The following is a 22,689-nucleotide window of genomic DNA, read 5'->3' as shown; positions in this document are numbered from 1 at the left end:
ACGGATTATGAGAAGCCACGTGCTCACTGACGCAGGAAGACTGCCAGGGAAGAGCAGCTCACAGAGCGGCAGGACGCCAAGGGGCCGCACAGAGCGGGAGGCACGGAGTGTGGTGAGCAGCGCAGGAGGAGAAGCCAAGCCGCCAGCTTCAGATCTGGACCTACCACTTCTGATAAAGTGACAGCTACGTTCCTTTTGTTCACTATTGCCCCCTCAGTAAAGTGAGGATAAAAAGAATTAACTGTCAGGGCACCTAGCTGGCTCAGCTGGTGAGACATGGTGGGGTTGTGGGTGCGAGCCCCACACTGGCTGTAGAGATTACTTAATATTTTTTTTTTTATTTTTCTTAATTATAAAAAAAGATCCTTAAGGGGCGTTGTGGTGGCTTCATTGGTTGGGCGTCCACTCTTGACTGCAGCTCAGGTCATGATCTCAGGGTCAGGAGCACTGGGTCTGGAACCTGCTTGAGATTCTCTCTCCTTCTCCCCCACCAACTGCCATGCACACACACGCTCTAATAAATAAATCTTTAAAAAAATTTTAACTTAGGGGCTCCTGGGTGGCTCAGTTGGTTGGGCGACCGCCTTCAGCTCAGGTCGTGATCCTGGAGTCCCGGGATCGAGTCCCGCATCGGGCTCCCTGCTCGGCGGGGAGTCTGCTTCTCCCACTGGCCTCTCTCCTCTCATGCTCTCTCTCTAATAAATAAAATCTTGAAAAAAAATTTTTTAACTTAAAAAAGGGGTGCCTGGGTGGCTCAGTCCGTGAAGCACCTGCCTTCCGTTCAGGTCATGATCCCGGGGTCCTGGGATCAAGTCCCGCATCGGGTCCCCTGCTCAGCGAGGGGTCTGCTTCTCCCTCTGCACACCCGCCCCCACTCGTGTACTCTCTCTCTCACTCTGTCTGAAATAAGTAAAATCTTTAAAAAAAAATTTTTTTAGGGATACCTGGGTGGCTCAGTTGGTTAGGTGGCTGCCTTCAGCTCAGGTCATGATCCCAGCATCCTGGGATCGAGTCCCACATTGGGCTCCTTGCTCGGCTGGGAGCCTGCTTCTCCCTCTGCCTCTGCCTGCCATTCTGTCTGCCTGTGCTCACTCTCGCTCTCTCTCTCTCTGACAAATAAATAAAATCTTTAAAAAAAATTTTTTTTAAAGGAGTAAAATTTTAAGTGGGATTATGTGAGCCACCATACAAAAGATGGTTAGAATAGTGTCTGGCACATAGCAGGTACTCAATGAATGCCTGATCGCTGGTGTTGACTCCTATGTAATCCCTCCTGTGTGGGCTGGACAGAGTGACTGGCTTCTAACCAAGAGAATTTGGCAAGGGGTGGGACATCACTTCTGTAATTTGGTGACACATTATCATGACTTCTGTCTCATTAGCAGACCCTGCCCCTTGCCGGCTTCAAGAGAACATGCTGCCACTTAGAGGGGGCCACGTGGCAAGGAACAGCCAGCAAAGAACTAAAGCCCTTCGGCCAACACCCTCGAGGGTCTGGTTTCGGCCAACTGTCATGACAACGTGGAGGCAGACACTGCTCAAGCCGAGCCTGGACTACAGCCAGGGAGACTGTGATCAGACTGTCCTGCAAAGTCACACCCAGGTTCCTGACCCACGGAGACTGTGAGATGATAAATGTGTGCTGTATTAAACCACTCAAGTTTGGGGTAATACAAATATTATACATATAGACAAATTACTATATCACAAAAAGTTTCCAAAACTACATAAATGTTATTATTTCTTGGCACCAGAATTTGAAGGACTTCAACTTAGTATCTTTCTTGCTTTGCTTTACTTTCTAATTTTTCTACACTGATCCTGTTTTATATAACATTAAGAATTAAAAAACAAATTTTAAATGGACATTTTTTCTTACAATTGCTCCCTGAAATCTCTTATATGTCATTATAATGCTTAACAGAGTAGTTGTACTACCTACAAAGAAAGGAGATTTGCTAAGTCATTCATCCTTCCTCCTACATGAATTATCACTTTTTTTTTTTTTTAAAGATTTGATTTATGTAATTTGACAGGGAGAGAGATCACAAGTAGGCAGAGCGGCAGGCAGAGAGAGAGGGGGACGCAGGCTCCCTGCTGAGCAGAGAACCCAATGCGGGGCTCCATCCAGGCGCCCAAATTATCACATTTTCAAAATAGGTCATGAAATGGAATTTTACCTCAGTAAAAAAGCAGTAACAGTGGTTGAAGAAACACAAATGTCAAGAGCTTACCTAATTAAATGCTAACATAAGACGGCATGAGAACGGAAAAGATGGCCAATTAGCAGCTAGCGGCCTGCACGGTCGCACTTACCTTTGCCACCTGGAGAACACGGTCCGTTATGGACATTCGCACTTGCCCAGGCTGAGTGAGGAGGTTCCCGTCAAGGCGTGAAAAATCAAAAGGGATCAGGCAGGTCACGGAGAGCCACAGTAAAAGCATGTAGCGGGTCTCCCAAGTCTAAGAAGTTAAATCAAAGTAAAATGACTCTGGTGTAAAGGACAGAGGCAATCTGCATGCCCCCTCACAGCCCTCCCTGCCCACTCAGTGCCCACCACAGGCCCTTCAGAAGCTATCCACCTCAGAGCCTGGAGTGCAGACCATCGTGAGCCCTTCCGTGATCGACTGTAACCCACACACACCCTCTGTCATACAGACAGCTAGCAGCCTTATCACATGAAAGAAACAGCAAAATGAAAAAAGAAAAATCACAACGTATCAGTACAGTCGGTTCTCTTCACTGGCACCCTTCGGTATACAATCAGCATTTTGAGAAAGAGAAAAACAGATAAAAAGATGGAAAACACAAGACTTAAGAATAAAGAAAAATATTCTCACTGTCCAGTCAAAGAGGAATGCCCTTACTTTAGGTAGTCAACAAAACAAGACTCCACTTTGGCCCTGGAATCACCCATCGGGGACACGAGTCAGGGAGATGATCCCCCCATCTCCACCTGCATGTGCACACATCCACAAAGACGACTCCCTGGCGGAGCAGCCGCGACCTATGTCCCTCGGACACACACTGTGCAGAAGACGGCTCCCGGAGCAACCTGACTCCTGAGAGAGCCTGCTGACAAGGCTGGCCATCCGCGGGCATCTGGGAACTTGGATTTCGGGAGGCTTCCCACATTCACTGAGAAGTGGGACTCCCTGTGTCTGGACTATTTGTACAAACCACGTCGCTTCTATCGAAACCTGCTTTCCTTTAGGGAGTCTGGAATCAGTCCATACTTGGCAGAGGATCCATGTGACAAGCCCCCAAGAAAAACCGTGCGCACTGGTCTGCACGACCTCCCCCGGTGGGCAACACTTCACATGCCTCATCACAGCTCAGCTAGGGAGACTTACAAGTGCCCTGTGTGACCTGATGGGGAGAAGACTCTGGAAGCTTGCTACTGGTTTCCTCCAAACTTCACCCCATATGCCTTTTCCCTTTGCTGATTTTGCTACTAATGAGTCCCAGCCATAAACAACTACATGCAGAGTCCTACAGTGGTCCTAGAGAAAAATCAAAACTGGGGATGGTCCTGGAGACCCCCAAAATAGTTATATTTCAGTTTTTAAAAATCTGGAAGGTTATTATCACGACACCACATGTAGGCATATTTTAAAAGGAAATAACTTAAGTAACATAATAACAGAAAAAGTCAAAAGAATAAAAGAGAAAGGGATACAAAACAGCGCAAGATAAAATTAAAGGAAACAGGATGATAAAGCCGCCAATCAGGAGTGGAACAAACAAGGTAAGAAAGAAGGAGGGACAAGGCTGGGAAAGAAAAGGAGGAGAAAAAAAGACACTCACTTCATGATCTCTAGGATTCTGATTTGTAAACATATCTAAAACAGGCTGTACGTCGGCTACTTCATGAGGAAATAAACGAAGAAATGTTTTATATCCTCGAACCTGCCAAATTAAAAGACACTGAATTATTACATAATTAGGACACATAGAAAGTAGCAAAATTATCTTCTTCCCCTATCAACGAAGATCACCACCCATTCCACCCAAAGATCAGAAGAGAATTATGCCTACCACAGTGACAGAACTTGTTAAGAATGCACAAGAAAGCTACCCTGGCTTCTGACATCATTTCATAAGTACGTTCTCCCCAACTTCACACGTACCATATGTGCTTCATCAAAAATATAGAGATGCTACAAAACAAAGAGGTTTCCTTCTACCTTGTTTATACAATCGCCCTCTGGCACTTAGGAGGAAATAAGTCCTCGAAAACCTCAAAGGTCCCCAAATTCATTACAGCTCCCATAAACACAGTGGTACCACCCCTTCAGGAGAGACCCTGCACTCAACCAACTGAGCCACAGGGAAGTATACACACAGGCAGCCCAGCCGTGGGGTCTCTCACTAGCCAAGCACCTCACTTCCCCACACAGCAGGCGCTACTATATTGTGTAGCCCCACAACACCCACCCAGAGATGGCTCTGAGTCACTCCCGTGATCCAAACTGCAGCTGGGTAAGTCTGAGGCCAGCACAGGGATATCACCTGGGAGTCTCTAAGAATACAAAACATCAGGCCCCACCCCAGATCTGCTTTCTTAGAATCTGCCTTGTTAACAAGATCCCCAGGAAATTCTGCACATTAAAGTTTCCATTTTCACCAAGCTTATCCACTTTTTCTTTGTAAGAAACTCCTCTGAATCAGTCATCTATCTTTCTCCCTCTCCGTCCTCCCTTTTGCTCCCCTTCCTTTCTAGCTAGGTGCTACCTGATCTATTGAAATGCAAGATGCTAAGATGTGGTTTCAGCCAAAGGACCCACAGATCACTATCACTAACATCTGATCCCCAATATATGGTAAAAGAGAAAGAATGAAACCTACAACTTATGTATGAGAACCATCTTTCCTGAAAAATATCATCTGGAAAGTAATTTCTGGACCGAGTATATAAGAAAGTGTTCTGTCAACTCTGAAGTGCTATGTAAATGTTACCTTGGTGATGATGTAAAGAAATTTAAAAGCCAGATGTACAAGGTCAGCTGGAGATGTCTTATCTTGCACTAAATCCAACAACAAGTTCATCATCCATTCTAGGGAAAAAATATGGAAAAAATTTACTACAAAATTAAACATTAATATAATATTAAAACAAAATGCCCCAAAAAAGACTTCACTTATAAATTTAAAAGGGATTCAATATTATCCAAGTAACAATAGAGCAAAAGAGGAAAAACATCTGAATCATAACAGTTTCTAAAAGAACAAAATTAACACAACATTCATCCTCATTTTTAAAATGCCGGAGAGGAGCACCTGGGTGGCTCAGTCAGGTAAGTGTCCAACTCCTGATTTCAGTTCAAGTCATGGTTTTGAGATCCAGCCTCACGTTGGGCTCCACACTGGAGCAGGAAGTCTGCTTAAGATTCTCTCTCTCCCTCTCCCACTGCCCCTCCCCCCCGCGCAATCTCTCTCCCCGCCTAGAATGAAGTAAAATAAAATAAAATGCAGGAGAAATATTCTCATTTTTTAAAATTTTCTATCTTGGGAAGGCTGGGTGGCTCAGTTGGTTAAGTTTCTGCCTTTGGCTCAGGTCACGATCCCAAAGTCTTGGGATCGAGTCCTGCATCAGGTTCCTTGCTCAGCGGGGAACCCGCTTCTCCTTCTACCTACTGCCCCCTGCTCCGGACTTGTGCTCTCTCTCTCTCTCTCTGGCAAATAAACAAATAAATAACATCTTTTAAAAAAAATATTCTATCTCAAACTAGTATCTAATATCATGCTTCACAGAAGATTCTTCCTACAACTACTATGATTTAGTGATAAGCACATTCTAATGAATGCAATAAGGCAGTAAAAAAAGATTTCCACTTCTAGTTACAAAGGAATAACTTATATGGAATTGCTCTACCACCAAAAAGTAGAAAACGTGACAAATATATTTTCAGACACTAGTACAACAGGCAGCGCAAGGTAACTCACCAAGTGAGGGAGAAAAACAACAACTGGGATCCACAGCCGCCCAGGCAATCTGCTGGGAGGTAATTTTTAGAACTCAATACAGGGAGGGGGACTCAAAGAGAGCAGAGACCGAGGTTCAAGAAGCCTAAGTCAGCTGAAATCTGCAGGGCAGAGTAATGAAGAGGGAGGTATGGAGAGAATGAGCTCCAGAACTCTACAGAGTCCCCTCCAATCTTTGGCTGAATATTCACAAGCATGGGAGGAGTCCACAAGGCCAGGTAAGAACAAGTGCCAAAAAGCACTGAGGCAAAGAGTTTCCAGCTGACGTGGGGCCGACATTCAAACTCCATCAAGCGGGAGTACAGTCCCTGTTGAGTGCCCGGAGCAACCACTAGACACTCCAGAGAAATCTTTCCCTAAGTAGTAAGGGTAAATTAGAGAAAAATACAGAAAAAGCAAGATCGGCCCTACTAAACCTTTAAAAGGATCAAAAGCATACAAATGATTTACAATTAACTAAACTGCCTAGCAAATCTGAGCACTCTTTAAGACAAAAAAATTTAAAACCACCACCATCCTAATAATCACAATGCCCATGATCCACCCCAAAATTACAAGACATGTGGCTGTCTAAAGTTACTGTGACTCCTAACAGGGAAAATCAGTCAAAAGAAATTCCTCAAAGAAGATATAAACTTTAGAGCAAGCATCATAAATACTATAAATACTAAAACATGCTCAAAGATGGAAAAGAAAACACGAACAGTGTGAGGCAAGAAATGAAGATACTGACACGATCAACTTCAAGAGCTGGAAAAAAGATGTGAAAGGAAAAAGTTACTAAATGAGTTTAACAGCAGATTAGATACTGCAGAAGAAAGATCAGAGAACTTAAAGACACAGTAACTAAATTTCCACACCACGGGGGAGGGGGACTAAAACACGAAGCAGCCTCAGTGCCGTGTGCAGCAGTGTCAAATGATCATCACGTGGGTGACCCAAGGGCACAGGAGAGAAGCAAGGGCAGAGAAGCAAGCAAATGGTAAATATGTATAGAAATGGTAGCTAAAATTATTCTAAATGTGATGAAAACTATAAACCTATTAATCCAAAAGGTTCAGCAAAGTCCAAGCAGGATAAATGGGAAGACAATGCATGTCATTATCAAACTGCTGAAACCCAGCAATAAAAAGAAAATTCTACCAAATGCCAGAGAAAAAAGCCCACACTACATGGAAGAATAAAGAGAATAAAGACAGGCCTCTTGTCAAAACCAATACAAGCCCAAGGCAGTAGGACAATATCTTTTAAATGGCTAAAAGAAAAAACCGTCACCCTAGAGTTCTATAATCAGCAAAATCTCTCAAAAATGGAAGTGAAACAAAATATCAAAAGCTGAAAGAATTCATCACCAGTAAACTGCACTACAAATATTCTTCAAGTAAAAAATAGAAGAGACCAGATAGAAACTACAGTCTACAGAAAGCAAAGAATAAAGGTCGAAATGGTAAATACATGAATATTAGACCTGGGGCACCTGGGTGGCTCAGTCAGTTAAGCCTCCAGCTCTTGAGTTCTGCTTGGGTCATGATCTCTAAGTGGTTAGATCAAGCCCTACGTCCAGCTCCAAGATCAGCATGAAGACTGCTTGAGATTCTCTCTCCCTCTGCCTCTCCTATTTTTTTTTTAAGATTAACTTGTTTATTTTTAGACAGAGCATGCAAGAGAGTCCAAGCGGGTGGGGCAGGGGGAGAGGGAGAGAGAATCTCAAGTGGACTCCCTACTGAGCATGGAGCCCAACATGGGGCTTGATCTCACAATCCCGAGATCAGGACCTGAGTGGAAACTAAGAATTGGTCCTTAACTGCACCACTCAGGTGCCCTTCAACAAAGATAACTTTGAATCTTTTAAGTAGGCTCCGTTCCCAGTGTGGAGCCCAACACGGAACTTGAACTACAACCCTGATATCAAGACCTGAGCTGAGATCAAGCATTGGACACTTAACCGACTGAACCACCCAGGCGTCCCTGAACATTTTTTAAAGAATTAAAATGGATAACCACAGATAAAGAGATCAAGCTAGCATTATTTACAAACTGTATATTTACTGCTTTGAAAACCCAAAAGAAACTGAAAACCTAGTGAAGTACTTCATTACATAACAAACTTCACACATTTACACCCAAGTAAAGAAGCCAGTCACAGAAGTCCACATACTGTCTGACTCCATTATGGGAAATGCTCAGAATACACAAATCTAGAGACAGAAAGCAGATCGGTGGTTGCCAAGAACTGGAGGCAAAGTAGGGGTGGCTGTTGATGGGTACGGGCTTCTTCTGGGGATGATGAAATGGTCAGGAATTCGTGCTAATGGCCGCACAACTCTGACACACTAAAAACCTACACATGAAAGGGTGAGCTCTATGCCATGTAAGTTACACCTCACCACCAGAGCACAAGCAGCTTCCATCCCAGAGCAAAACTCTGAACGGACCATTAGGGTAAGGGAAGCGTTCCCCAGGGGGGACGTGAGCATCCCATTCTGCCATTTGGAACATCCTCAATGTGGTGGAAACTCAACCAACTCACCTGCTCCCAGAGGAAATCTGCCCATCCACTCACCACACTGCCTGACAGAGTCCTCTCAGGAGAGGTTTAGCTGGAAACACGCCGACTTGTAAAAGAAGCGGAGGAGCCCTCCTCTACATCCATTTGGTCTTAAATACGGACAGAACCATAACATGCAAAGATCAAGTTACACAGAAAAGCTGATGGGAAGAGCAGACAACACCCAGAGCTGGACCGAGAGATTCAGAAAGACGGCACAGCCACCCACGAGAACAGAGGCTACTCCACGTGCTTACCTCAGTGACCCTCACCACCCCACAAGATGCAGTCAAGCAGAAACGAAAGATACAGATCCACAAAGAAACAAACACGAGAAAACAACAGCCCAGAGATATCAGCCGTGACTTGGAAACTGGACAGCGGCAGAGAAAGCCACGGTAACTGGAGCCGCCCAGCAAGAAGTCAGAGCCGCGGGGCCAGGAACAGCCCAGGGCAGGACACAGGGAGGGCTAAAAACGGAAGGAGTGCTTTGGGGTTTCCAGGCCACAGCCCCTTCTAGGCAGAAGACCAGAGGTTTCTCTCTCGAGAGTGGTGAACACCATAGCCATTAGCCACACTGGGAATATTTTTATTTAAGCCAAGTTCAGCTCTTCACTCATACTAGCCATATTCAAGTGCTCAGCAATCCCAGGTGGCTAGTGGTGACCTTACCAGACAGCACAGATCTAGAACATTCCATCATCACACAAAGCTCTACTGCAGAGGTGCTCTGGAGAGAGTAGGTGCGAGAAGAAGCCAGGACACAGCGGACAAAAGCCACACAGTGAGCGCCTGACTCAACAAGGAGCAGGCATTCCAGACTAGGAGGCCGCAGTGGGACCCTCCCCAACAGGGCGTCAGCACCCAGCAGCCAGCCATGTGCTCAGGTAGGAACATCCACCAATAAGACGACTTTGAAAAATACCAAACTAAGGACAAGAGCACTTTCATAGTAAAAACAAGGGACAAAATAAATTCAAGAACATCTTCCACAAGCAAAACAAAGACAGAGGACCGCTCCTGGAAACTTAACATCCAATCCACAGGGACAGAGAAAGCAGCAGCAGAGAAATGACCAATAACACACCAGAAGTCCCCTGTGCCAAAGGATGTAAGTCTTCAGGCAAAATTGTAAAGTTAATGCCCAGCATAAGAGAAAAAGCCCAGAGCAAGTCACACTCTTATAGGACATCAGCTTCTAGGATCTTCCAGTAGCAAAGAAGTCTCCTGAAAAAAAAACTTGGACTTGGTAACAGTGGATAAGGGAACCATGCTTTCCGTCTTCAACCAGACTAGCTATCAACCAAGTATGTCTCTGCCTGAGACATGGGAATTCAGAACCTTCTACAAAAGCCGGCTACCTGAGGAAGGACAAACAGCACACACCGCACCACCCACTTTTTAAAAGGCACATACGTGGACGCTAGAGCTAACTCCTAGACATGTATCACGTCTGGAGTTTCAAGAGCCCTGTGGGGCAGGTAGTGCTAATAATCCCCATCTTCCCCATGAGGAAACCCGGGCCACAGCAGCTGAGTGGTGGCGCTGGGATGCAAATCCAGGCAGCCTGGCGTGGGGCTCGTGCACCTAACCCCCACCCTGCGCTGCCTTTCAATTTAAGTTATGATTGCTACCTTCCTCCTTCCTAAGTTCACTGCCTGGAGTGTTACTTTTGCAGACAGAAAAAAGAAAAAAAAATTATCAGTTACCAGTATGAAACGGGTCAAAAATGAACAACGAGAAACTAAAGACACAAAAAAAAGCCGCTCCCCTAAACTAAGTTAAGGAAACCTGAGCCTCACTGTCTCCATCTACAGAGCAGAGCTGACCACAGATCACACATTTACACGGCGTCCGGAGGTGCTGGGAGGAGTAACTGGTGACCCCATAAAGCACTTGATTATAACAAAACGTGCCTGAAAAACAAACAGGTTAAAATACACACGATGGGGGCGCCTGGGTGGCTCAGAGGGCTGAGCTTCTGCCTTCCGCTCAGGTCATGATCTCGGGGTCCTGGGATCGAGTCCCGCCTCGGGCTCTCTGCTCAACAGGGGCCTGCTTCCCCCTCTCTCTGCCTGCCTCTTTGCCTCCTTGTGATCTCTGTCTGCCAAATAAATAAATTCTTAAAAAAAAAAATACACACGATGAGCAAAAAAGAGGCTCTTAAGTAACAGCAAGGCAAAAAGAAGCTCCAAGACATCTGCCCACAGCCCAGCGCGACACTGCGAACTCCCAGGACCACCCCAGTCCACTAGCATTAATTAGTCCTGCTCACCTGTAAGACCAGGGCACTTCGTCCTGACACCCTCCGCTGGCAAACACACACACACACACACACACCCCAGCACCACACACCAAGGCCTTTGTGATCTTCCTGATCCACGGTCAGCCGGTTCTTACCAAGGTGTGGGTCCAGGAGATGAGGCTGCTCCTGGTACTTGTCCATGATTGCTAAAAAGAAAGACATGGGAGCTGACATCACCCGGCCTGCAGGCACACAAGCCCCCGCCCCGCGCCGACGGCTATGGTGCAGCCCCCACCGCCACCGCAGCCGGCCCCCGGCCCTCCGCTTGCTCGGCACCCCTTCCTCTCCCAGCAGCCGTCGACCCTTCCACCCCCTTCCTCCTCCCTCGCAGGGCACACCAAGCACCGTGCCCTCCGCGGGCCCAGCCCCCCGGAGCACTCGCTCCCCCATCCCAGGCAGCCTGGTTTCCGCCCCTTCCAGCAGCCGGCGGGGCTCCGTTCAGATCCGAGGGCCACACACCTCCACACCTGCCGGCTGCCCGGGAACGGGAAGCCGGGCTCTCCCCGGAGACGCCCCTCACCCCGCAACAGTTGTGCGCACAGGACACGGGCGTGCCACCCCCGTCCACAACCACGCGACCAGGCTCCGAAGGGCAACGAAGCTCCGGGCCCAAGCGGCGAGTGAGCATCAGCCCTGCGGGGCGTCGGCAGAGCCCGCGCCGCGTCCATCCAGCCGCCGCCGCGCGCGTCCCTGAAGCGGGAGGGTCCGCCCCGCAAGCCCGGGAAGGCAAACCTCGGCGGAATTTCCTCAGCAGGAGGGCCCGCGCAGGCGGCTCTACGGCGTCACAACACGCTTCCGCTCCCACCCCGGGATGCCCGGAGTCGCTGTCTCATCCGCCAGCAGCGACGAGTGCCCAGGGCGCCGCCCGCCGCGGGCTCCCCGGGGCTGGACACCAGGAGACCCCGCGGGGCGCAGGCCGACGGGGGCCGTCCCCGGGCCGCACGGCCATCTGCTCCCCCGCCCTCCCGCGCCTTTGTCTGCGGCACGCGGGTGCGCGGCGGCTCCTCCTGTCGCCGCCGCCCGGCCCGCACAGCCGTCTCCGCGGAAACGCCGAGGACTCCGGCCGCCCGCGAGCGCACGGCTCCCACAGGTGCGCGCCCGGTGCGAGCTGCAGCCCGACCGCGCGCACACACGGCAACCCGGCCGGGGCCCCGCGCGCACCTCGGAACCGCTCCACGGCGCCCTCCTGGGCCGCCCGGTCGCCGAGCACCGCCCGCAGGCGACCGAGCAGCGCGCGGGTCTCCGCGCTCTCGCCGAACGCCTCCAGGGCGCAGCCGTGGGCCAGCGCCTCCTCCTCCGCCCCGTCCTCCGGCGCGCCCGCGGCCGGCTCCTCGCCCAGGACCATCCTCGGCGTCCCGGACTGCGCCCGTGGGCTCGAAGCCCGGCTACGCGCGAGCACGGGATGGGAAACGCGGGCAGCTGCCGGCTGAGGGACGACGGCTGAAGCAGAGGCGGTGGCTACCGACGCTGGCCCCGCCCCACGACCTCCGACCTCGCGCCTCGGACCCGCTACGGAGCGCGCCGGCCGCCAAAAGAGCGAGCACAGAGGCGAGGCCGAGCCCCGTGAGGCGGGGCCGAGCCCCGAGGGGCGGGGCCCCGGGTGGAGGGAGAGGATTAGGCGAAGCCTGCAGCGCGGGCTGGGGGCGGGGCCCACCAGCCGGCGGGGTGGGGCTCTGAGCTCGTGGGTGGAGCCCCACAGGGGTGTGGAACTGAGCCCGTGAGGGGCGGGGCGGGGTCTGAGCTCGGGGGAGAGGTGGGGCGGGGACAGAGCCTGTGGGCGGGCGAGGGGGAGGGACGGAGTCTGTTGGGGGCTGGGGGGCTGGGGGGTGTCTGAGCCTGGGGGTGGGGCCTGAGCTCTGGGCGGGGGCCTGTGGCTGGGTCTCAGTTGGGGAGGGGTCTGAGCCCGTTGTGGGGGGCGGGTCTGAGCCCGGGTCGGTGGGCTGAGCGGGGAAAGTGGCCCGCGCTGGGAGCGGTGTCGCAGCGGGAGTCGCAGGAGGTGACCCCCACCCCCGCCGCCTCCCCGCACACGAGCTGCTTCGCCAGGAGAGAGACCCAGGCCCTGAGCCCCGCCCCACACCCCTGTCCCCTACCCCAGCCCCTCACACCCCTGCCCCCAACCCCCCCACACGCACACAGGAGCGGCTGTGCGGGTGGCACCGTCACAACATGGGTTCTGCGACAATGGCAGTTTCTGGTTTGAAAGGCCCAGTGTCTGGAAGGGTGCGTCTGGGGTGTTGGTTCTTTCTAGAAGTCAACAGGCTCACCCGACCCGGTGGGACCAGCCTCCTGACCGGAGGCCCGCTGGACAGTCCCACCCTCAGAAAAGAGAGATTTGGGCACCGCTACCCCGAGAAATTAGAAATTTTGCAGGAAGTAATAAAGGCGTGGCCACGTCTTCAGGGAGGCAGCAGGGACGGCCAGAGCCCCATAGACCCCGCCCCAATGCCCCCTGCTCCAGCCCGGCTTCAAGCATGTCAGCCCCGATGTCCCCATCCAACCGGCCAACCCGGCCACCTGAGCGCAGTGGACACCCCTGACACCCCAGTGGGCACACCCCACTGCCCTCACCCCCTCGTCATCCAGCCGCCAACACACCAGATGAAGAACGGGTGCTGAGCAGACCGGACGGTAGCTGCAGCCCGGCAAGGGTGGACTCACAGATCCTTCAGCCCCAGAGAGGTGGCTCTCCAGAGGTGAGACCCATCTCCTGGTCCCCAGTTCTGTCTGAGCCCGAGTCCGCAGGGATGTGTGACCCCAACTTCCTCCTACACAAATCCCAGACCTGTGTGATTTCTGCAATAGTTACCATGAAAAGACCCGAATTCCCCCAGATCACCGTATGTCACGAGCCTGTTGGGAACCTGTCAGGTGCCCTGGGCCCCCCGTCCATTAGCCCCACTGCAGTGTGGGTGGAGGCACAGACAACTCACCCTGTGGCCCCTGAACCCCTGACTTTATTGTCCCCGAAGCCGTCGCGGGTGCTGCCGCCCTCCCTCGTCTGCGAAGCAAGGCGGCAGGGGTGCAGGCTGCGGGCTACTGCAGGAGCTTCCGCATGGTGCCCAGGGACGGGCTCCTGTACCCCTGCCCAAAGTGGTTCCAGTGGTTTAGGTAGTTAAAGAGCTGGTACAGCAGCAGCCGCTTGTCGAACCCCGGAGCCTTGGGGATCTTCCGGTGGTAGGCCGTGAAGAAGGGCCTGGGAAACCCCCCAAACATCACCGCAATTGCCAGTTCAAACTCAGAATGTCCATAGAAGGAAGCTGGGTCATAAACAATGGGCCCCGAGTCGTCCTCAGCAACGTTTCCCGACCAGAGATCTCCATGAAGAAGGGCGGGGACAACCTCTAGACCACGAAACAGATCTGGGATCTTCACCTGAGAAAAATAATCATTGCACACGGAGTTACCATGGGACTATGAGCCATGGCTGCCTCATCCAATACTTGGAAATAAGGCAAAGATGAGCTCATGTTTCGTCAGGGTCCAACCACAGCCTGGTCTGGGAAGCCCAGGAACGAGGATCCCTGAGTCCAGCAGAGCGCCTTATCTTACTCTTACAAATTTAGGTCTGGGCACTCCACAGCCCTAGTATTGTCCGCTCAGTAGAGACCTCAGGGGATGTGGCCCAGCAGGCGACCAGCCGAATAACCCGAGTGGAGGGGTTTTCAGGCACCTCAGCAACCTTTCTCTACTGCCCCTTCACTTCTCAGCACACCCGTGCCGACTCCTCCCAATACTACTGGTCACTTCGTTAGTGAGTCAAATAAAATTTCCCGCCGCGTGTTCACCCTGGATTGGCAGGAAAATTCTGTTCTTCACATTCGGAGAGTTACATTCTCAAACTAGTCACTCCGGGGCACCTGCTGCCCATATCTCTAAGAGGTGGGACATTCCTGCTTTGAGAAAGGGCAAGAGTGGGTGAGGAAGCAATAGTAAACGCCACCATTTATGGGCCAAGCTCCTGCGTGTCACATGAGCAAAGCCTGAGGCTAAATGCTTGGTGACCAAGCCCATGAGACTTGCACTCGGGGGCCAAGTATGTCCTCGGGCACCATCCCCTTCAGAGGTTCCCCGTCAGGCCAGTAGGCACTGATGTGTCCACACTTGACCAGCTCTGCTCCTGGGCTCCACTCTACCAGAGGACCCCACACAAATGCGATGGGCTCAGAAAAGGACAGCCCCTGTCCCCGAGAGTAACATCTGCACCCACCTGTAGCTGTGACCAGAGTTCTCGTGCCTCTCGGTCAGCATAGTCCTTTTCAATGAGGTCCAACTGCGCCTGGAGACGGTGCCGGGCAAAGAAGGTCGGCCAGTCTTCCTGCCACTCGTTCACCTGGACGACGAGATGGGGCTGGGCTGCAGGTCTGCAAGGCAACTGCCCACACCCAGGCACGACCACGAGCAGACACAGCAAACACTACAGCTTGCCGACAGAGGAGATAGGATGGACTTTCGGACTCTCGGACTACTCAGTCCGAAAGAGCTCAGGGAAACAGGAAAAAGGGAAACAAAGAACAGATAGGACACCTAGAAAACAAAGACCAAGACAGATTCATCCTAACCATATCAATAAGCGGATTACACGCAAGGGGTCTAAGTACCCCCGTTAAAAGACTAATTCCGAGCTGTGTACGAGACATGCCCTTTACATATAAAGCCAGAAATAGGTTAAAGGGATAGAAAAGATGGGCCACGCTAGCACTGGTCAAGAGAGCGGGAACGGCCGAACTCGTGTCAGAGAGCAGATTCCAGAGATGAGAAGAGCATAAAAATAGGGAAAGTCAGGGGCGTCTGGGTGGGTTAAGCCTCCGCCTTCTACTCAGGTCATGGTCTCACGGTCCTGGGATCGAGCCCCACATCGGGCTCTCTGCTCAGGAGGGAGCCTGCTTCCCCTCTCTCTCTGCCTGCCTCTCTGCCTACTTGTGATCTCTGTCAAATAAATTTAAAACATCTTCAAAAAAAAATAAGGAAAGTCATTTCACAAAGGAAGGCAGGCCAATGGATGAACAGGATGTCTGTGCCTCCGATACACGGCAAACAGGCACAGGACAGATGTTCCACATCACTGGCCATTGGGGAAACAGAACCTCAGTGAGATGGCCCGGCGTGCTCACCAGGACAGCTATGATTTCAAACGATGGAAACCTACCCAGAGCGGCCAGGAAGTGGAAGAACAGGGCCCTCGTCCCCACTGGTGGGTATGTAAAACGGCACAACCACTTGGGGAAATATTTTTGCAATTTCTTAAAAAGTTAGGGGCACCTGGGTGGCTTCGTCAGGTAAGCGTCAGACTCTTGATTTCGGCTCAGGTCATGATCTCAGGGTCCTGAGATCGAGCCCAGGTAGGGCCCCACACTCAGTGGGGGGTCTGCTGAAGATTCTTTCCCTCTCCCTCTGTCCCTCCTCCCACTCACTCTCTCTCACTCTAGAATAAGGAAATCACTACATCATCTTAAACAGAGAAAGTGGAGGTGAACCTGCGTTTGACCCGGCCATCACCCTCCCACACATTTGCTCGGATAAGCGGGAGCTTTCGTCGCCACAGACCCTCGTGCATGACGCTTCACAGCAGCTTTATTTGCAAAAGCCAAACCTGGAAGCAACACAGAAGCCCATGGGCAGGCAGATGGATGAACAGACTGTGGTTCGTCCGACAAAGGACGACTCTGAACGCAACGACACAGACGAATGTATCATGAAATGATGAAGCTGAGGGAAAGAAGCCAGGAAAAGGCACATCCCGTATGATCGCATTTACATTAAATTCTACAAAATATGACTTATCTATAGCGACAGTGGTGGCTGGCGGCAGGGAAGGGCAAGGGGACACTTGGGGGTGATGGATACACTCGTCCCAACCATGGTGACTGGTTCACGGGTATGTACATAGGTCAAAACTTGACAAATTGCAGACTTGAAATGTGCAGCTTATTTTAAGTTCATTATACCCTAACAGAATTGTTTTTTAAAAGTTGTAAAGCTTGGGGCACCTGGGTGGCTCAGTGATTTAAGCCGCTGCCTTCAGCTCAGGTCATGATCTCAGGGTCCTGGGATTAAGTCCCGCATCGGGCTCTCTGCTCGGCAGGGAGCCTGCTTCCCTCTCACTCTCTCCCTGCCTCTCTGCCTACTTGTGATCTCTCTCTGTCAAATAAATAAATAAAATCTTTTTAAAAAATTAATTAAAAAAAATTTTTTTTAAAAGTTGTAAAGCTTATTTCATACAAAGTGTTACTTTGGGAAACCCGTCAGGGAAGGGACCCTCCAGAAAGCATCCTCGCAGTGACCTGCAGACAAGTGTCCCTGGTCAGTGCTCTCAGCATGGACTCCCTGTGCGGGGTGCTGTGGTCGCTCAGCCCAGGCTTCACCCCCTTAGTGCCGGATGTGCCTCAAAAGCAGGTGTGGAGGGGTGCCTGGGCGGCTCAGTGGGTTAAAGCCTCTGCCTTTGGCTCGGGTCATGATCTCAGGGTCCTGGGATCGAGCCCCACATCAGGCTCTCTGCTCAGTGGGGCACCTGCTTCCTCCTCTCTCTCCACCTGCCTCTCTGTCTGCTTGTGATCTCTCTCTCTCTCTCTCTGTCAAATAAATAAGTAAAATCTTTTTTTTTAATTTTTTTTAAAGATTTTATTTATTTATTTGACAGAGAGAGATCACAAGTAGACAGAGAGGCAGGCAGAGAGAGAGGGAGGGAAGCAGGCTCGCTGCCGAGCAGAGAGCCCGACGCGGGACTCGATCCCAGGACCCTGAGATCATGACCTGAGCCGAAGGCAGCGGCTCAACCCACTGAGCCACCCAGGCGCCCAATAAGTAAAATCTTTGAAAAAAAAAAACTGAAAGCAGGCGGGGAGGCCCTTTCCCCAAACAGCCTGAGCCATATGGGGTGGCCGTTCCTCCCTCCCCATCTGTCTGCACAGGCTCCCTCTCTCTGTCCAAGGCTCCATCTCCCTTCTGGATGGCCAGGGTATAGAAGACACAAACTGAGTATCGGGATCTGGACGCCAGCATTGGCCAACCTGGTCCCTCCTCCTGGACAGAGGGACTGTGATCCCCTCACCCAGAAAGGGCAGGACTTGCACCTGAGCTGCCAAAGGCAGGGCCACCTGAGGGCACTGCTGGTGGGAACCAGCCTTCACCTTGACAGAGAGGCAAGGCATTGAGGGGGTCGGGCCCACACTCTGAAGCCAGGCTGTGGCTCAAATCCTGGCCCCCCACTCACTAGCCACATGGCCTCCCTGTTCCGCTTGGCTTCTCAGTGCTCCTGTTTTCTCATCTATAAAAAGAGTCAAATGACAACACCCACCTCCTAAGGTTGCTACGGCAACTAGGGGACTAGTGTTGGATAAAGCACTTAGAGATGTGCCCAGGGAATGGCCGTGCACAAAAGGCCAGTGGTCCCAAGGGGGCTTAGCACACAGCAGTCTGAGAAGCCTACTGCCTCCGCTCAGGGTTGCCCCACCAACGGCTGCAAGCCCCGAAGGCCCATGCATCCCTCCCAAGGAGCAGGACCCTCCTGGAACTTCTGGGCTGGTCCAGGCACTCCATGCAGGACCGTCTGTCCTAGTTTAAGGTGGACTAAGTGTCCACCCAGTCCCTCACCCCTTTCTGGCCAGCTGAAGCTAAACTAAATAGGTTCATTGGTTCTGGAGTCTAAAGGGGCACACAGGGGCAGTCTGGGTCTCTAAGGGGCCAGCCCCATTTTCTCCGACTTCACAGATTGGGATTTCATGTGTGATTTCATTCCTTGGTTCTTGAAAAGTCACTGTGCAAGGTCAAGTGGGGCTTTGGAGAGCCCACAGCTCTTCACTCAACGTCAGAAGCGGGACACCAAGCCCCTTCCAGCCACTCTGGCCCCAGCTTCAGGCAGATGTGCCTGGGGGAGCTTCAGCAGAGGCTTCTGGAGTCCTGACAGATCTGGGAAAGCACTGTGTGTACAGAGCCTGAGCGACCCCGGATGCGAGGCCCGCCCGTCGGCCGGGGGACCCCGGATGCGAGGCTGCCCAGTGGCTGGGAGCCCTGAGTCTGGTTCAGGCTTCCTAAGGGTGTCACCCGGGTACCACCCACTTTGGAGACTGGCCCTCTGCCCACACAGGAGACAGGGAGGGACCAAAGGCTAACTAGTACAGGCTTCCTCGTGCACGAAATGCCTAGAATGGGCAAATCCATAGAGACGGGAAGAGGTGACGTGTTACCAGGGCTGGAGGCAGGGGACTGGGGAGTGACTGCTGACTGGTAAGTGCTTTCTCCGGGGGTGAGGAAGATGTGTGGTCATCAGACAGTGGCTATGGCTGCACAGCTCGGGGTATATAGAAACCACAGAACTACACATTCCTCTGGGGTTTTGTTTGTGTTTTTCTCAAGTAGGCTGCATGCCCAGTGTGGAACCCAACACAGGGCTTGAACTCGTGACCCTGAGATCAAGACCTGAGCTGAGACCAAGAGCCAGATGGTTAACCTACGGAGCCGCCCAGACGTCCCTGTGCACTTTGAAATGACAGAGTTTGTGTCACGAGAACTACAATGTCCCCGAGTCGGGGACGAGGACCTGATCCCTGACTGGAGCGCTGCCTCACCTCTGCCCACTTCAGTCCCGACATTCATCCCACAACCTCCTGCGGTGAGGTCGGCACCGCTGTTCCCCCTGCTTGGATGCTCTCCTGCCGCCCCACAGCCCCGCCAGCTTCCGCCTCTGCCCTCCCACCCCAGGTATCCAGGCTCACACTCCGAGCTCAGAACTCCGGCCGCCTTCCTGGGGCCCAGAGGACACCGGCACTCACCTGCGGGATGAAGCCGCAGCACGTCACCCTGTGGAAGCCAAACTTGGTCACGTGCCGGGGCTCGGCTCCCTCAGCCCTGCGGCCTGTCGGCAGAAAGAGCCGCTGTCCCTCTCTTCGATCCCAGCGCAGCAGACACCGGGCGGGCGCGGTCCCCGACCCGCCCCCTGCCCGCACCCCGGCTCAAAGTGCTGGCCAGGAGCGCGTCCAGAGCTAGTCCGATGACCCACCTGCAGGGACCCCCCCCCCCCCGCCTTCATCCCTGCGCAGCGGCACCGCAGGCGACCGGGTGCCGCTCAGCCCTGGGAAAACTCGAGAGCGCCGGGCCCTAGGGGCACGCCAGGATGTGGGCAAGGGTGCACGGAAGCCCAGGAACATACCCACGGTGCTCTCCTCCTCCTTCGACTTCTCCCCAAGCTTCTGGTTGTGCAGGTGCAGGTCCGCCAGCTGCTCCCCAAGTCTGGCCGCCTGACTGAGGAAAGAGGCGAGGCCACGCCTTCAGGCAGGGAATCCCGCACCAGCAGGGCCTGAAACGCTCCGCTCCTCCCCCCCTCCTTCCCCCAAACTCCGCACCTGCTCAAGCCCCGCATCTTCAGGTACTCCATCACGAAGGCAGCCCCGCCTCCAGGCAGGTCAATCACCTTGATGGGCCGAGGCACCCGCACCAGGCCTGTGCTCTGGAGGGATTCCAGGCTTGCCATCTCACCCTCAAACATCTGCCGGGCCTGTGTCCCAAACAGACACCGTGAGTCCAGCAGGAGCCTCTGCCACCCTGGACAGGAGCCGCCGCACGGGAGGGATCCCGAACACCCGGGACCTTCAGCTGTGGAAAACTAGCTGGAGAGCAAGACATCAGCTCCTCAGAGAGTGGGGCGTAACGTGGCCCCTTTCCTATAATGGGACGGGGCTACAGGATGAGGCTGTGCCTGCGGCCTGGGGAGGGCAGGACGCTGAGGCCCCCACCCTGACTGCTTCCTCTGAGAGGAGGAAAGCCCAGGGCGGAGCAGGTGCTGGAGGTGCTGGGGGTCCAACGGGGTGCGAGGAGCCCACGGGCGTGTTGAGTGTGCTTGGGGGTACAGTGGGGTCCAGCAGGGCGCTGCCGGGGCCACAGGTACCGTGGGGTGCAGTGGAGGTGGCGAGGTACCTTGGGGGCTGCGGGAGTCCTGGGGTATGTTGGGGTGCTGTGGAGGTTCTGGGTGATGCCATGGGGGGGCTGTGGGAGGGTCGGGTGTGCCAGGGAGTACAGTGGGGTGCCGCAGAGTGTGGGTTAGTGGAGGGTCTGGAGCCGGACCTGGTCCCCTTCCAGGTTACCTGCCCACCTCACAGCCTCAGGCAATCCCAGCAGGGCAGGAGCACCACAGGGGGGTGACACACCCCCCTGGGACACACACTGGGGGCAAGGAAAGGGAGGGCAGGAAAGTCAGCAGGGCCTGGCTCCGGTCCAGGGCCTGTCCCCAGAGATAAGCAGGCAGCTGGACCCAGGAAGAAGATGGAACAGCCTCTGCTGGGACCCAGGAGCCGTCCCATCTCCGAAACATTTCCCACAAATACCCCAGTTTTAAACTAGGTGAACTTTCACCCCATGTACACTATTCGTTGGTCAGAAGTGGGCTTATTAATGTGGCTCGTGAACACGTCTGGCTAAAGAATTATTTCTCATGAGGCCAAAGTACTACGTCCACACGGGCAGAGAATCCCATCCTTTACTTCAGAGTACTCAAGGGGAAACTGAGGCAAGGCGACCTCCACACCGCCAGCCCACACCTGGGACTCTGAAGGAAGGGGTGGCTGGTGTCAGGGAGCATCCCGCAGTCCCCAGCGATCCCAGCGGTGCTCCCAGGGCAAGTGAACCCCAAACATACAGGAGCAGAGAACACCTGGACTCCAGACCACCTGTGTCCCGAGGACCTCCCCTGCCGTCTGCTCTCCTCCTGTGTGCCAGCACCCAGGCTTTCAAGGGCAGATGGTGGGATCCCGGCCCGGGGCAGCACTCAGTGAGGGGCTTCTACAGCCTGCATGGACCCTGAACCCAAAGTGCTTCCCAGGAGGTGGGGCTTATTTGGAGGGTTTGGGTTCTGAAAGGAAGTTCCCTGACAGTCCCCTGGACCAGGCGCAACCCCTCATCCAGCCCAGGTGGGCGGCGCTGCAGGGGGACAGGGAGGAGCCTCTCTGCAAGTCCTTCAGCCCACGGCCAGCCCCCACCTCCTGCGCAGGCTCTGGCCCACCGGGCCCCGGGGGCCCCGCGGAGTCCTCCCGCCTGTCACCCTCCGCGCCCGGGGTGCGCTTGCCCAGGCTAACCTCCTCCGCCCGGGCAGTGTGTGCGACAGCAAACGTTAGGCAGGCATGACCCAGCGGCGAACAGGCGCGCAGGCCCGGGACTCCAGGGGCCTCTCCGCCGGGTGGGACGGACCCTGCGCTGTGGACGGGGGAGCCTGGAGCGGGCCCGGGGGGAAGCAGACGCAGCCCCGGACTCCAGGACTCCGAGCCTCGCGCCCCCCGCGCTCGGCCGGCAGAGAAACGACAGCGAACGCGGGTTGGGATCCCGCCGAGGAAGCCCCGCGTCCTTAGAAAATGCTGGAGCCCCGCGCCCCGCGCCCCGCGCCCCGCGCCCTCCCCTCTCCAGCCTCCGGCTCAGGCCGCGGGGTGTCCAGGCCGCGGGGTGTCGTGGCCGCACCTGCGTCCGGCGGTTGACCTTGACGAACACCGGGCCCGCGTCCGTGTCGTAGGCGCGCCCCTCGCTGATGCAGCCGGCGCCGGGGCTCCCGAAGGCCCGCAGGGTCGCGGTGCGCAGCTCGGCGCGCAGCAGCGGCTCCATCGCGGCGGCGGGCAGGGCGCGGGGCGGGGCCGCAGGGCGCAGACGCGGCCCGGGGCGGAGCCGCCGCCGCAGAGGCCGCGGTCCTCGGGGGCGGCGCCGGGGCTGCGCGGCCTGTGGGCTCCGCGCGGTCCTTCGCGGCGTCCGGTCCCCGCGCTCTCCGCGCGCTCGCGCCGTGGGGGGACCGAGCGGGCCGGAGGCCGAGGGCCGGCGAGGCCTTTCCGTGGGGACTGCAGTGGGGGCGGCGCCCTCCGCCCGTGTCCGCGCCGGGCG

At 54.0% G+C, this 22,689-nt stretch overlaps 2 protein-coding genes across 6 annotated transcripts in view; both read right to left on the bottom strand.

Annotated features, from left to right (window-relative positions):
- Positions 1–12,295, bottom strand: part of TBCD (tubulin folding cofactor D) — a 152,590-nt gene extending 140,295 nt beyond the window's left edge. For all 4 annotated transcript variants that reach the window (XR_006815858.1, XM_045984081.1, XM_045984082.1 and 1 more), the window contains exons 1-5: positions 12,001–12,295; positions 10,935–10,985; positions 4,961–5,058; positions 3,809–3,910; positions 2,317–2,463 (exon numbers count right to left, since the gene is read on the bottom strand). Coding sequence is in view for 3 of the 4 variants with exons in the window: in XM_045984081.1 (XP_045840037.1) it covers positions 2,317–2,463; positions 3,809–3,910; positions 4,961–5,058; positions 10,935–10,985; positions 12,001–12,184 (582 nt within the window). In the remaining variant the exon portion in view is untranslated. The remainder of the gene's footprint in view (positions 1–2,316; positions 2,464–3,808; positions 3,911–4,960; positions 5,059–10,934; positions 10,986–12,000) is intronic.
- A 1,480-nt stretch (positions 12,296–13,775) lies between these two features.
- Positions 13,776–22,440, bottom strand: FN3K (fructosamine 3 kinase). 2 transcript variants are annotated; one of them, XM_045984086.1, is made up of 6 exons: positions 22,279–22,440; positions 20,178–20,329; positions 19,985–20,076; positions 19,608–19,690; positions 15,047–15,169; positions 13,776–14,211 (listed from the first exon to the last, which is right to left on the bottom strand). In XM_045984086.1, exons 1-6 carry the CDS (start codon positions 22,417–22,419, stop codon positions 13,873–13,875), a joined length of 930 nt encoding a protein of 309 aa, XP_045840042.1. In that variant the 5' UTR covers positions 22,420–22,440; the 3' UTR covers positions 13,776–13,872. The 2 variants fall into 2 exon arrangements, with proteins under 2 accessions (XP_045840042.1, XP_045840043.1); XM_045984087.1 differs by having other exon boundaries at positions 20,178–20,441; positions 22,279–22,413.
- Positions 22,441–22,689: the final 249 nt, after the last annotated feature.

This window comes from Meles meles, chromosome 18 (assembly GCF_922984935.1).
Source record: "Meles meles chromosome 18, mMelMel3.1 paternal haplotype, whole genome shotgun sequence".
NCBI lineage: Eukaryota > Metazoa > Chordata > Mammalia > Carnivora > Mustelidae > Meles > Meles meles.
Note: the sequence above shows the minus strand (reverse complement) of the source record. Positions and strands in the feature narration are given on the sequence as shown.